At 34.3% G+C, this 14,880-nt stretch overlaps 2 protein-coding genes and 1 long non-coding RNA gene across 3 annotated transcripts; 1 reads left to right on the top strand and 2 right to left on the bottom strand.

The window, feature by feature from the left end:
* The first annotated feature begins 2,170 nt into the window (after positions 1-2,170).
* LOC143604136 (T-complex protein 1 subunit epsilon) lies at positions 2,171-5,398 on the top strand. The gene is made up of 9 exons (XM_077080709.1): positions 2,171-2,402; positions 3,153-3,471; positions 3,542-3,890; positions 4,040-4,172; positions 4,263-4,315; positions 4,426-4,528; positions 4,615-4,781; positions 4,856-4,969; positions 5,144-5,398. The coding sequence occupies exons 1-9, from the start codon at positions 2,204-2,206 to the stop codon at positions 5,312-5,314; spliced, it is 1,608 nt and encodes a 535-aa protein (XP_076936824.1). The 5' UTR covers positions 2,171-2,203; the 3' UTR covers positions 5,315-5,398.
* A 430-nt stretch (positions 5,399-5,828) lies between these two features.
* LOC143604135 (ultraviolet-B receptor UVR8-like) lies at positions 5,829-8,776 on the bottom strand. The gene is made up of 7 exons (XM_077080708.1): positions 8,726-8,776; positions 8,613-8,657; positions 8,112-8,383; positions 7,680-8,029; positions 6,917-7,318; positions 6,404-6,794; positions 5,829-6,304 (listed from the first exon to the last, which is right to left on the bottom strand). The coding sequence occupies exons 3-7, from the start codon at positions 8,325-8,327 to the stop codon at positions 6,056-6,058; spliced, it is 1,608 nt and encodes a 535-aa protein (XP_076936823.1). The 5' UTR covers positions 8,328-8,383; positions 8,613-8,657; positions 8,726-8,776; the 3' UTR covers positions 5,829-6,055.
* A 5,014-nt stretch (positions 8,777-13,790) lies between these two features.
* LOC143604134 (uncharacterized) lies at positions 13,791-14,848 on the bottom strand. The gene is made up of 2 exons (XR_013148225.1): positions 14,754-14,848; positions 13,791-14,191 (listed from the first exon to the last, which is right to left on the bottom strand). It is a non-coding gene; the product is annotated as an uncharacterized LOC143604134 (long non-coding RNA).
* Positions 14,849-14,880: the final 32 nt, after the last annotated feature.

The following is a 14,880-nucleotide window of genomic DNA, read 5'->3' as shown; positions in this document are numbered from 1 at the left end:
AGATGTTAGCTTTACTAATTAATATCGTAAATAAGTTGAACATTAATAAGTGAATAACAAACTCACACACCCGCCTACCTAAAATTGTTTCGATATTAAACATTCATATATGTACGATATCGTGAATAACAAACTCACAGACCAATGAACCTATCATATTGCTTAACCGTTTTGCCTTCGATGATGTATAAAACCGACAACCATTTGATTAGAGAGTTACTTACAAACGCGTTGTTACCATGATGCCTTTCAATGAAGTGTTATACATTGATATAATGATATGCACAACTATGGCTCAACAAGAGTCATTTCATTCATTTCCTAATACCAAAACAATCAAGGCTCCTTATAAACTTAAAAAGAAATGACCAACTACTAATTACCGGCGGTCGGGCCCTCGCCTAATGACTCAAGGAACTGCCAACTAGCTACTAAACAAATAGGAAATATGATGAAGGTAAGCTATATTGATCAGTATGCATACAAGTTATGTACTTTATAACTTGATATGGTAATAAATCCTACTACTTAATTATAGATCATTACTTACTAGAGAATATAGTAATAACATAACATCAGGAATATAGTAAAAAGAGTGATAATAAATTAGTGGTTGAAACTCTATTTCCAATTTCTGTATTTACATTAAGAATAGAGGATAAGAAAATCAACCACAAATTTGTGTGGTTTAGCGACATAACTAAGCAAGGGGCTATTAAACTACTAAATTTAACGGTCAATAAAAATTCTTCACTATATAAATACGGATTGTATCATCCATCTCATCGTGCAATCATCATACAAAAACATCACAAAAAATCATCTTTTCAGTTGATTTAAATAAAGGAAATATAAAATGGCCATAAACCGATTTGTTGTTCTTGCACTCATCTTTGTTGCCATGGTTGCATATGCCTCGGCGGGTGCTGATACACCCGCCGCGGCAGGGGATGCCCCCAACGGTTCTGCCGGTGAAGACTCGGGAGCTATTAGTGATGCTCCTTCAGGGTCACCTGATGCTGCTGGGGGACCTGATGCTGCCGGCGCAACTAGTGCTGCCGCTCCAGCTGAAGGTAATGCTCCATCCTTCAAGGCTTGTGGAGTTTACGCCGTTGTAGTAGCCACTGTTGTTGTCGGGTGTTTCTTTTAAATAGTTTATGTACAAAATATAATAAAAGTGTGTAGTTGATGCACACTATATCCATCCATTGTATCATTCATTGTGATTAATGTTGTAAAATAATGCTCCCCTTTGGATATCATTTTTATGATTCCTAGGGATGTATATATGAAAAAGAAACAGTTATATTCAAAGTATGATTAGAAAAAAAGACCAGTTTATGGCTTGATCATATATAATGATAGAAGACATTGTGATTTTGCATCTTATTTTAATAACTCTCAAATAAGGACGGCATAGACATATCGTTAAAATATGGATTAGTTTAGTGTTTTACTAATTCAGATAGAAAAGTGTAACATATTGCATGGTAGCACATGTTTGTAAAGTTCATATAAGACCAAATGATGTGGCCTATACAGAGGCGGTATGGGGGTGATGCGGCGGAGGGGCTTTGAAGGCCCATGCCATGGGGCTTTATGTGGTTACCAGGGCCCGGGGGTGGTAAGGAGAAGGAGGTCGGGCCATGGTGAATTTCTCTCTCTCTCTCTCTCTCTTTCACGCTCGCGTACATATATATAAAATACCACAACGGAGCTTTATGGAGAGGCGCTTTAAAGCCCATTTCCTAGTTGGCGATGACGTGGAGTAGAGTTGGGCAAATAATCCGCTTAACCGAACCGACCCGAAAATTAATCCGAAACCGAATCAGTTTGAAACCGATTAAAACCGTAAGTTGGGAACCGGTTTATAATTTTCTTTACCAAAATCAGTTCTAAACCGAATCGAAACGGCCAAAACCAAGCAAAACCGAAACCGAAACCGAAACCAATCATAACTTGGTCAATAAACCAGCTTTAATCCGAAGCAAAGCCGATCATAAACCACTTTTGAATTTTAAAACTCTTTTATCTCATTTATGAGTTTACCCGACCCAACCGGCCCGACGGGTAAAAGAAGGTCCAACCCGACGAAGCTTTATAAAAAGTTTAGGGCAACACACAAACATACATATACATATATACATACAGTGTTCGTTGGATCTGAGTTTGCAGCAGCAAGCTAACATATCATAAGATAACAATGGCGTTAGCGTTCGACGAATACGGGCGGCCGTTCATAATATTACGTGAACAGGAAAGCAAGAGCCGGTTAAGAGGTTTGGATGCTCACAAATCTAACATCGCCGCCGCTGTAGCCGTGGCTCGCATCCTCCGTACGTCGCTTGGACCCAAAGGCATGGATAAGATGCTTCAGAGTCCCGACGGAGATATTACAATCAGTAATTATTATTATTATTATTATTATTATTATTATTTCATTTTCACTTTTATACGCTTGTTATTAGATCCGGTTTAATTGTCTTTACTTAGCTGATTTAATGAATGATAGCTAGGGTTTACTGTTAGTGTTGAATGTTGATGATGTGGTTTTGTGATATTTGTATTGTTTAGTGACGTTTGACTGTAACCGAACCGAACGTTGATCAACTGTATGAACAAAATGTTTTGTTCATTAATTAAACAAACAAGAGCAAACGTTCTGTTCGTTCGTGAACCGTTTGGTTTGTGGTAATTGAAGTGGTTGAATGCTGTATTGAACTGTTTACTGGCATTTGACTGTAAACGAACCGAACGTTGATTAACTGTATGAACAAAATGTTTTGTTCATTTAATTAAATGAACATGAGCACACGTTCTGTTGATTCGTTTGTGTTTGTGAATATTCGTTTATGTTCGTTTGATCTAAGGGTGTAAATGAGCTGAGCCAAGATCGCAGCTCGTTTTGACTTACTAGAGCTCGACCTCGGCTTGTGCGTTGTTTTTTCAAGCTAGGGCTCGACTCATGTATTAAGTATTACCTTTTAAAAGTAAAATTACTTTTTATGCTTCTATGTCATGTCTCCTGACAACGAACGGACCAACAAATCTTGTGTGTATTAAGCATTCTTAACTGTGCTACAGTTTTGCAATAACAGTCGGAATCATATGTTAATTTTACTGTTATTTTTTATAATTAATTTCATTTCCAGCAAATGATGGCGCAACAATCTTGGAGCAAATGGACGTTGACAATCAAATTGGGAAACTTATGGTTGAATTGTCTCGAAGTCAAGACTATGAAATCGGTGATGGAACAACTGGTGTAGTTGTTATGGCTGGTGCACTTCTAGAACAAGCTGAAAAGCTTCTAGAACGCGGAATTCATCCCATTCGAGTTGCAGAAGGGTTTGAAATATCTTCAAGGATTGCTGTTGATCATTTAGAAAAAATCGCACATAAGTTTGATTTCAGCGCTACCAATATTGAACCTTTGGTTCAAACTTGCATGACTACCTTATCCTCCAAAATGTAAGTTTGTGCAATTTGTTTGAAACATTATATTGTTTCGTCAATAATCTGATTAACATGTACCTCTCAGTGTGAACCGATGCAAGCGTAGTTTGGCTGAGATTGCTGTTAAAAGTGTGATGGCTGTTGCTGATTTGGAGAGGAAAGATGTTAACCTAGATCTGATTAAAGTGGAGGGAAAAGTTGGTGGGAAATTGGAAGATACGGAACTTATTTATGGAATTATTGTCGATAAAGATATGAGCCACCCACAAATGCCTAAACAAATTGCAGATGCAAAAATTGCTATTTTAACTTGCCCGTTTGAGCCACCAAAGCCCAAGACCAAACATAAGGTTGACATTGATACCGTTGAAAAGTTTCAAACTTTACGTAAGCAAGAACAGAAGTACTTTGATGACATGGTCCAGAAATGCAAGGTAAGATTGATATTTTTAATTAGCAGTTTGTCGCTCAAACCAGTCCGTTTTTCTTGCTTTTATTCTAAAGTATCAGTTTTACAATTGAGTTATTGGATTTGTAATTGGTTGTTGGAACTTCACACGCTAATAACTTTTAAATGATTCAGGATGTTGGGGCAACTTTGGTAATTTGCCAGTGGGGATTTGATGATGAAGCAAATCACTTACTAATGAACAGAAATTTACCAGCTGTCAGATGGGTTGGTGGTGTAGAACTCGAGCTTATAGCAATAGCAACAGGTTTGTGCGTAGTATTACTAATTAACTATGTAAAACAAAGTTCTGTTTGATATCGCATTGTTAATATAGCTGCTATTCCGTCTTATGCAGGTGGTAGAATTGTTCCCAGGTTCCAGGAACTAACACCTGAAAAACTAGGAAAGGTAATTATTACCATAATTAACACGAAAATGTGAATGCTTTGATATTATATAAAAAAGGCCCGAGATAAACACGTATTACATTGTAATATAATTATCTTTTCGAGTGACAGGCTGGTTTGGTTAGAGAAAAGGCATTTGGTACCACAAAAGATCGAATGCTTTACATTGAGCATTGTGCAAATTCAAAGGCTGTAACAGTTTTTATTCGTGGAGGTAAGTTAATTAATTTTATATATAGTTCATGAACTTTATGAAGATGTTAGTTAATTTACTTGAGTTATTTTGCTATGAGAAATCAGGTAACAAGATGATGATAGAGGAGACCAAACGGAGTATCCATGACGCATTGTGTGTTGCTAGAAATCTCATTCGTAATAACTCGATTGTATATGGAGGTGGGGCTGCAGAAATTTCATGCTCAATTGCAGTTGAGGCTGCTGCTGATAAATACCCAGGAGTTGAACAGGTACCAACCGATACTCTTTGGCATTTTCGTTTTGTGGGTTCCATTTATACTGAGTTTTTGTTTGTCGTGTACAGTATGCCATCAGAGCTTTTGCAGATGCTTTGGACTCTGTTCCCATGGCCCTTGCTGAGAATAGTGGTTTGCAACCTATTGAAACACTATCTGTCGTCAAAGCTCAACAAATTAAGGTATATTTTTGACAGTGGTTTGTTTTTTTTAATGCATTTATATGCTCTTTATTATTATAATAGATTAATAACAATAGTTTAATTTTCAATGGTTAAATGATTTAGATGATACTTTTTTGGATTTGTGTTTATGTCTGGTTAGAAAAAAATAATGTTTTTGGTTTAAATATGCAGGAGAACAATCATTGCTGTGGCATAGACTGCAACGATACTGGTACAAATGACATGCGTGAGCAGAACGTATTTGAAACCTTAATTGGCAAGCAACAACAGATTTTGCTTGCTACACAAGTCGTGAAAATGATCCTGAAGATTGACGACGTCATTTCTCCGTCTGAATACTGAGATATCTAGTTCCTACTTACCTTCAAGTTTTGCTCAATGTAGAACCGATTCATTGTTGGAAAACATAGGGTGTGTTTCAAACTACGGTCTGCTGTCATTTGTTTCATCGTTGTGTTTGTTTCTTTATTGTTGGAAAAAAGTTTGGTTTTAGTGTCTTATGGTGTTTAGGATTTTGATTGCCTGCTTATTTTATATAAATGGCAAATCTGTTTATTGTGTTTTTTTGAAAAAAACAATTTAGCATTTTTGAAAAATTTATGAGTTGGGTTGTGTATCTATTCTATACTTATCTTTTCGATAAAGTCTTTCGGGACACATTTTCCTGTCGATAGTCTTTCGGGGTACATATGTGTTACTATAAGAGCTGACAGGTGATTGTCGTACCATATTAATGACTGTTATTTGGTTATGTTGCTAATGATTTCGCTAGGCCTCGTTATTGTGGTTACACTACTTGATTTGCACATTTAGCACTATAATTTAAAATAACAATAAACCAGAGAATAAAGAATAATAAAAACAGGCAACTTATGAATATTAACTTGTTTAAATCAAATGCAGTTGAAATATTTACAAGTTTAGCATTATCTACCCAGCTATCTACACATTCTTTACAGATCCTTCTTTTGTTACTATGTTACACATGGAAGGAACATACAGCAAACTTAAAATAAAATAAATAAAAGAAACAAACAAATTCATCATATTCAGAGATTAGTAAATAGTCATCGTCGGACTCCGCTAACTGAGATCGATCTCAACCCGTCCAGGTCCAGGTGTCGGCCTTTCGGTTTGGTTAACCGCAAGTTCCACACCGAGTTGACCTTTGTCACCCGCCCCAAATGCATATAGTTTCCCGCTTTCTGTTAGTGCAAACGTGTGCGCGTTCCAGTAGATCGAGTTCGTAAGGCTCACTTGTACCACCCTTTCGTTAATCTGCTTTAACGATGTCACTAACTTTGGGCTCAAGATTTTAGCATGCTGATTTTCCTATTGTATCAAAACACAAAATGAAAAAAAATAATAATAAATATGACACTAAAATCATAAACTGGAAAATGTAAAAGATTAATTAATTAAGTCACTAACCTGTGCATCATTAGCATCTGCAGTATTATAGCCGAGACTCGACGATTCACCACATCCAAAAGAATAAACATCACCATCATTAGAAACAACAAAAGTGGTGTAATCTCCTGTGGCAACATGTACAGCTTTCACATTGCTTAAAGATTCAACAACTTTTGGAACCGAGTCACAATCTTCATTCCCGTGGCCTAAACAACCGTACCGGCCCCACCCCCACGTGCACACCCTGCCATCAGTCCCAACCACGGCTGCATGCCACGCACCGGCTGCAACCACCATGGGTTGTAGGTTTAAAGTTTGAAACTGTTCTATTAGTCTTGGCTGTTTCTCGTCGGTTTTCGTCCCGTGTCCTAGTTTTCCTCCTAATCCACATCCAACTGAGTACACTGACCTGTTTCGTAAACCGACTTAACATGGTTAAAATGTAATATAAAGGATTCAATTCGACTCGATACATTGACACGCGCTATTTTTAACATGTATTAGATAAATACTAAAGATATTGAAACTCACATGCCACTAGGTTGACAAGCCAAAGCAAGAAGATAGCAATATCCAGCGACGATCTGGACCACGGGTATGTTTTCAAGTGGGCCCAACAACGGGCGTGGTTCAAGATCAGTTGGTTCGGTCTGGTGACCGAGTTTATTCTCCTTTCCCCAAGAAAACGTGTAGACTCTTCCTTCTCGTGATAAAACAGCCGTGAAAAAATTTCCAATAGCAGCTTGTACCACGAATATGTCTTTCAAAGACTCGACTATTCGAGGAGTGTTGACTTGTTTACTTCCTTGAACTCCATACTCCGCTTCCCCAAACGAGTCTTTTCCAAATGCGTAAACCTGCCCGGAGTCACTGATTAGCATTGTTCGGCCAGCCCCTGCTGCTGCGTGTATTATACGTATTCCAGCCAATGATCTACAACATACGAAACACGTTAACATAATGGGAATCGGTAAAGACTAAAGGTGGCAATTTCGACCGAGTTTACCAAAAGGGTAAAAGGGTCAATATGATATTAAACTTTATGGTCATAGGGTCAAAAGTCACTTATAGTGAATTCTTAACGGATAAATATTCCTAATTCTATTTAAAATGTATACTAGTATTAAAAAAATGTAAATTTGCTATTATATTTCATGCTAACTATTTACAAAATGTTGGACATAATTTACCAAAAATACCCTTTTTGACTCGTTATCAAACCTGCATGATCTGTGCATATTGTCACCTCTAGAAAAAAAAATGGGTCAAATTTTCACTAAATTAAGAACTGAACCTGATAATGAGAGGGCGAGACTCCTCGTCGGTGGTTCCATGACCTAACTGGCCCGAGCTATTTGACCCGAAAGTATAAACGGACCCTTTTGAAGTAACAGCGATACTATGTCCCGGCCCGGCTATAGCCTGAGACTTTTCCCTTCTAGAACATGTTTCTCCAGCCAACAAGAATCTTAAAACTAACTTCCAAGAGCCCCCGCATCTTAATTTCAAATCTTCGCGTTTTTCTAAACTCATCGGTTTAAAAATCGCTCTTTTTTGGCACATATCAAGAGCTGCAAGCTCCGATAAACAGAGTTGATGATCAGGGGCAAAATGAGCAGGCTGCCTAAAGAAAGAACATGTAGCCTGCAAAAAGGAACAATTTTTCACAAATAAATATCGGGTTAAAATCTTTTTATCTTTTATATACATAAAAATGTTAACTTGCCTCTAGTTTTGCTAAATCTTGTGGATCAAGATTACAACCAGTGAGAACATGAAGGACAATTGAAGGGTTTGCAGATAATGGAAAATCTCCTGGTGTTGCATCTCCAAAACAATGTCGGGTTTGTCGGTCGAATGACGGGCTCGTGGGACCGGGTACGGGTTGATCGGTAACGTTGTGGCATTGAATACTTTGCGATCCACTCGTGGTGGCATCCATGGGCACTGCTCAATTCTGCAGTGCAGTGCCCTAATTAATCAAGATGAGAAGATTAACTGCTATAATCCACATAAAAATATGTTAATATCAATATATCACCACATTATTGTTTTTTTATTTTTTTTTAATATTTTCGGTCTTATAACCAATAGAATAACATTATCTTCATACAAAGGTCCAATTCATACAATTTATAGGGGTGTTTGGATATGAATCTTTGCAATGGATTATAATATTCCTAATATTCCGTTATCCGAAAACTCGAATAATTAGAAAACAAACGACATACCTTGAAATATTGCTTAATGCAGAGCCTTCAAGTCCGAAAAACTACAAAAAGACAACAAATTTAACATCAGAAACAATAATAAAATGGAATCTAAAAACTAAAAACATACCCATTGCATATAATAATATTCAGATTCAGAAATTATTACTAAATTGATAAAATAATTTCAGGGAACATGATTTAACAGATTTAAATAAAGGAGACAAAAGGTAATTTATAAACATGAAATGAAACAATACAATTTGCTTCACGGAAAGATATTCCATTAATATCCCACAAAAAAGATAACTTTCAATCAAAGCATCAGATGAATAATAAATAAGAATTCTTGGAATCTTGAATATAATGAATTAAAGACTAAATCTTGATCAACCCCAAACATACATAATAATCTTGATCATCAGATATAATTAAACAAGTTATAAAAATTGGAAATCGGGGTAACTTTAATGATAAAGGTTGCACATTTATGATGATCAAAGATAAAGAAAACAAGAATAAGATGTAATGAAGAAAGCCCAGAAATAATAATAATAATAATGATAAGTTTTCTTGAAAACTCACCAATAAAAATGGAAACTTTATTGATGATTGATGATGATCAAAATGGAATTTTATTGATTGATTGGAATGAAAGAGAGAATAGATGATATGATAAATAATAAGGATGGAGGTTTTGTTGTTGTTTATGTTGTGTGTTGTATAATCTTGCAATGGATGGATGGAGGGTCAAATCTAGTTTTGTTGTATACGTTTCTTAATATTTCTTTTCGGTTTTTTAGAAAGATGATTTTCTCGTGTGTTAATGTATTAGGTTCGTACTCTTTAAATTTGAGGAGTTGCGTTGTTTTATTGGCCCCATTTTGATCAGACTATGTTGTTTTAATCAGGTGTTTTCTGTTTTAGTTTGGGTAAAAATAGATAAGGGTATTTATAGATTTTTTTATAGTGATTTTTTTTTTAATTTACTAGTTGGTTTTAAAATACAAGTGGTACTTAATAGGCGTTTTGAGATGGGAAAACGGAGAAAATTTGGTTGGTATTAGTTCGGTTCATTACGGTATCACCATGCATTCATTATAATGATCGAAAAAGAAAACCCAATCCTCTTCATTTGTATAATTAAAGTGCTGAGAATAAAGTTTACTTTGTTATTTTAATAGCAAATAGATTTGAGTTATTAAACTTAGAAATCTTTTGTTCCCTCACCATTGACATTGCCAAGATCTTTGTCGCCATTGTTGTCACTCACCGTTGCTGCCACCGCCTTCATGGTCGTTGGCTCGTTGCCATCAACATTTTGACCCATTGTCTTCGCTATCATATTCTTAAGTTATTTAAAGAGTTAGAAATCATATATAATTATTTATCAATCAAATGTATTCAAAATTTCAGTTTTTTTACCATTACTAAAATTCTAAAAATCTTTTTTTTATTCTTGATATATTCTAATTTCTTGATAACTAACTATAAACCAGATGCCTCTTACTTTAAAATGTAAAATTTTTGAATAATAACAATCAGCTATCTAATTAAATTAAATACATGAAACATCTTATGTGAACCGTATGTGAAATGTAATTGAAAACATTATAAGCAATTTGAATATGCTAGATTTGTAAGTATAATATATATCTTAGTTAACATATAAAGAATTGTATGATGATATTAATAACTAGAAGTTGATTAACGTATTAGCATACGTTTTATGAGGAAACTAAGCAATCATATTAAAACATGGATAAGAGTAAAAGATATTCCATTTTTTCTTTTATTATTTTATTCCACAACTATTCAAACTAGATACTTACATTAACAACCCTTTAGCTTTACACTCTTTTACATTGATACCCTCTCAACTTATTGAAAACCAAGATTCATCAAGCAACCACACGATACAAATACGACGCTGCCAAGCTTATAGCTCTTATCAACATTATTATCACATTGTGTGTAATATATAGCTTGATAATTTAAAAGATAACCCATAAAAAACTACCAGTTTTAACAAAATCGTCGAAATAACGTGTAATAACAAATACTTTCTTTTAAATCTTAAAACATGTACTTTCCTATCATCTTATGTTTGGCCTGGGCCCTGGAGAGATTGAGTCGAATCATGCAACTGACGAGACAAGGATCAATACATCGGTACAAACCACATAAAAGTATTTTGTAAATATACGATAATATTATAATGTTTTTTAACGACAAACTAACAAACTCTTAAATGCTATTCTTTTCTATACCATCAATAGGTCAAAAGTGAAATGTTTATGAGTTTTTAGGGTGGGAAATTGTACCAATACTTATTTGGTATTAGTTAAAGGTAAATAATATTATTATAATAAGGATTCAAACAAACAATCACTTGTTTGAAAGATAAATGACAACCTTTACACCTATATATTTCATTTCATTATTAATATGAATATGAATGAATAGAATCATCCATCCACTTATTTGTTATTTGTTCGTCGACCTGGAAATTAAGATACTCCACAAAACTTGACGTAGACGGCAATCCATCATCTTATGGGTGACGACATCTTTTTATTTATTATTATTATTTTTTCATGATCTCTTTTTCTCAGTGTTTTCGTGAAAAAAGGTTTACGCTTCTAAATAGAATTTGAACCCGTTACCTTTATTAGAAGAAAACAGTGTTAACCACTCCATTATGTGTCGGTTTTGAATTATTCCTCACTAGTTATAGGAATCAATTTATGAGTCTGGCGTGCAATCAAATTTTGATAGTATAGTAACGTGCAAATGTTAACAAGAAAACGGAGGTCCACTGAGTGAGTCGATTGTAAATTCTTCTACCTCGCGTACTCCATAATTGTTACGGTTTATTCGAGACAACCGTCAATCTCCCAAAGAACACAAGAGAAGAAGAGAAAATAACCCAAATAATAATTCTTTCTTATTCTTTTTCTTAAAAGAGATTACAATATATAGGAAAACAAAAGACATAAAAATAGAAAAAGATAAATAATAAGGAAACATAATTTGACTACAACAGAACTAAATAAAAGATAAACTTAAATAATAATAATAAACTTATTAATATATTATGATCGTATCAATCCACATGTGCCTCAAATGCGACTAGTTGGAGATAGTATAACAACATTAACAGCAAATAAATGATGTAATTATATATTAGACTAGCACGTTAACAACAGTTGGAATTTGCTTAGAGAAGAGAATGAATTGAATGATTAATGTACGTGCATTATTCTAACCCATATGCCATTAAGGAATGCAGTAAACTTTAAGATTTGTTTTCATATGCTTTTAATTTGATAGTGTTAGAAAGTCAATATTTGTGTGCAACTTTGGAAGATTGTATGTATGGTTAACATGAACATAATTCTGTTAAAAGATCATGACACAATTAATGTATGTGCCTAACTTGCAAATGAATCATTAAACTTAAAATAAACAAATTAAAACAGCTATATATGATGATCCTTCCGGTTTTATGTTATTATAGACTAAGCATGATCAAATAAACACAGGCTGGTATTATAACTTAACTTTTTTTTGCAAACATATGAGAGCCAAAATAATTGTACACATAGTGATTTCTCTAATTAAACTATGGTGTAAATAAATTTATTTTGTCTGGTTAACAACTTATAATATTTATATAAATCTGAATATACATTTTTTAGTGTCAATATATATATATTATATACTATTATAGTACAGGTTTTGTTTTTGCTACAATTGGGTTTTTTCATGTCATCATTTTTAAGATTCTATTTTTACTTGATAAAGTGGTGGAATCATTTTTGGGCTTCTATTTTAACTTGATAAAGCCAGCTTAAGACTTTGATAAACTGGAGTTGTTTTATAAAAAAGTTTTTCATTTTCATTTTAGATCAATAATTTCTTTATTTCACTAGGTTTTCTATTTAGGTTTAATAGAGTTGTTAGAAACCAACTTTAAGATAAAATTTCATAATTTGCCATATGATGATTTTTAATTCTTCTAATTTTAATGACTAGATTTGAGAATAAAATAAATCAAGCTCTTTTGTGTTCCCTTCCCAAGTAACACTCCTCTTATACTTGAATCTTTCAAAACTTATAAAATAAAGAAATACAGATAGGATATCGCATATATATATATATGTGTGACAAGATATAAAATTATATGTGTGACTTCCCTTGCTATTTTTAAGATTCTTGGCAATTACACTCGCAACCTCTTTAGTTGTTGCCCCCCCACCCCCCCCACCCCCCCCCCCTGCTCATTTGCAATGACTACCACAAGAAAGCCGCCCCTATCTCTAAAGGGGCTTATGCACTCCACGACTTTCATCGAGACTTGACTATCTTGAATTCCAGGGAGATTATTTAATCATTACACTAAGTGATTTATTATGATTTTACTCTTAGTGAAAACAGATCAGGAATCCTTAAATTAAAACTATAAAGTTAACAAAGATATGTTATATATATTAACTACAAGTTGAATTTTAAGAATATATAGTAACTTTTTTATTGGAGAGTTGACATGTGTATTTATGTGTTCTTAATTATATTTCATTTATCTTTAAAACTTATTTTCTCTAGTATGTTTTATTCTTAAACACGCCATTTTTATTTTTATTTATCAATATTTCGATATAAATTTTATTGAAAACCGGTATGGTTTGTGAAAGTTTTTGGGCTGTTCCGGCCTTGAAGGTTGGGCTGGCCTTTTGGGGGTTAAATCTTTCAAGAATAGATTTTGGGCTTAATTTGGCAAAGGTATAATAAACTAATAATGCCTCTTACATAAGGCCACAACAATATAATAAGAGTACAAAGGCCCATCTTTAAATAGGACTTAGAAGTTTATCGATTCAGATAACGGTTTAATCAATTAGTTCGGATCGGTTTATTCAAATTTGGGTTATTTTGTCACTAACCAAATACGAACCGAATTTGCAAGTGGGAGCGGTTTTTCTTTTTATTACGCAAATAGTTTTGCTTCAATTCTTTCAGTTTTTGGTTTGGTATTAACGAGTCAGACAATAAAATAAGTTACTCGAGATCGGTTAGATCAAAACCGAAGGGAATAATAGTCGATTTCTAGCTTAGTTCGGACGAAACCTATCACTAGATTAACTTCACAAGGCGAGTTTAAAGTTTCAATATCATACTCGTTCCAAATCCCATTTCAGAAAACATGAAATAACATTTTTCAAGTTAAACTAAGAAATTAAATAAGCAAGTCACACATGTAAAATTTTCTAGTTTATCAAATTGAATTCACTGAAAAAATTACAGAAAAAAAAAAAGTAACAGAGCAAATATGATATTATTACTCTTTCTTCCTAGAATCCTTGAGCTGTCCTCTCTTTCTGATTTTGAGGCAGAAATTATATCTCCAAGCATCGATGGCGGATTCTGGCAACGAGTAAAGCAAAGCCCATATGACAGAGTGGGGCCAGTACGGTGTGCAACGAGGCCCGTGCCCTAACCACCTCAGTCCTGCTTTCGCGTATCCTGTTGCTGACGGTACAAAAAAGGAAGATCTCTTGATTGACGCCATCTTTGTTGCAACGTATAACGGGACCTGTAAGATAGCTTTCAAATATAAGCCGATGGCAGTCACCTTTATTCACTTTTTAGTTAAACCACTACACATCGTCTAACGAGGCTGGTTGGTATGAGGGGTCCGATGTTATCGTATGACTAAATTTCTATTGTATAAAGCCCATAGAAACTTAAATGAAACAAAAGGCGAATATTACCAAAATTTCATAGCACAATATCATAATACTAGCAAAGATCGTGTGCGTGTAGACTAATGAACGAACCATGTAATTATGTGTATGAATCTTGGTTTCTTACGACTACAATTAGGCCTGCAAATGAGCTGAATGTTCATTGGCAGGATGTTCGTTTAATTAAACTAACGATCATGAATACATGTTTCGTTTGTTCATTTATGTTCGTGTTCGTTTAAAGTTAAATGAACGAACACGAACATGCCCTTGTTCATGCTCATTCGGTTCGTTTACAAGCCTAAACTACAATAGAGTGTACAATTATATATCCTAAGTTCCCAACAAGCAAATATGTCTCCAAAAGTAACTCGGAATTCAAATTAATAACGCATCATGATATAAATTTACCTGGCACTGTACATCAATGCCACTATTCTTGTATTCAACATAAAGACACCGCGAAAACTGATCAACATACCTACACAAATAAACAAAACATATCAATGTAGCACTAATCAAGCTTCATAAAGAAATA

The sequence above is a fragment of the Bidens hawaiensis genome, unplaced genomic scaffold (genome assembly GCF_021521415.1).
Source record: "Bidens hawaiensis isolate Kalapana, Puna unplaced genomic scaffold, B.hawaiensis_p1.1 tig00064017_1, whole genome shotgun sequence".
Classification (NCBI taxonomy): Eukaryota; Viridiplantae; Streptophyta; class Magnoliopsida; order Asterales; family Asteraceae; genus Bidens; species Bidens hawaiensis.
Note: the sequence above shows the minus strand (reverse complement) of the source record. Positions and strands in the feature narration are given on the sequence as shown.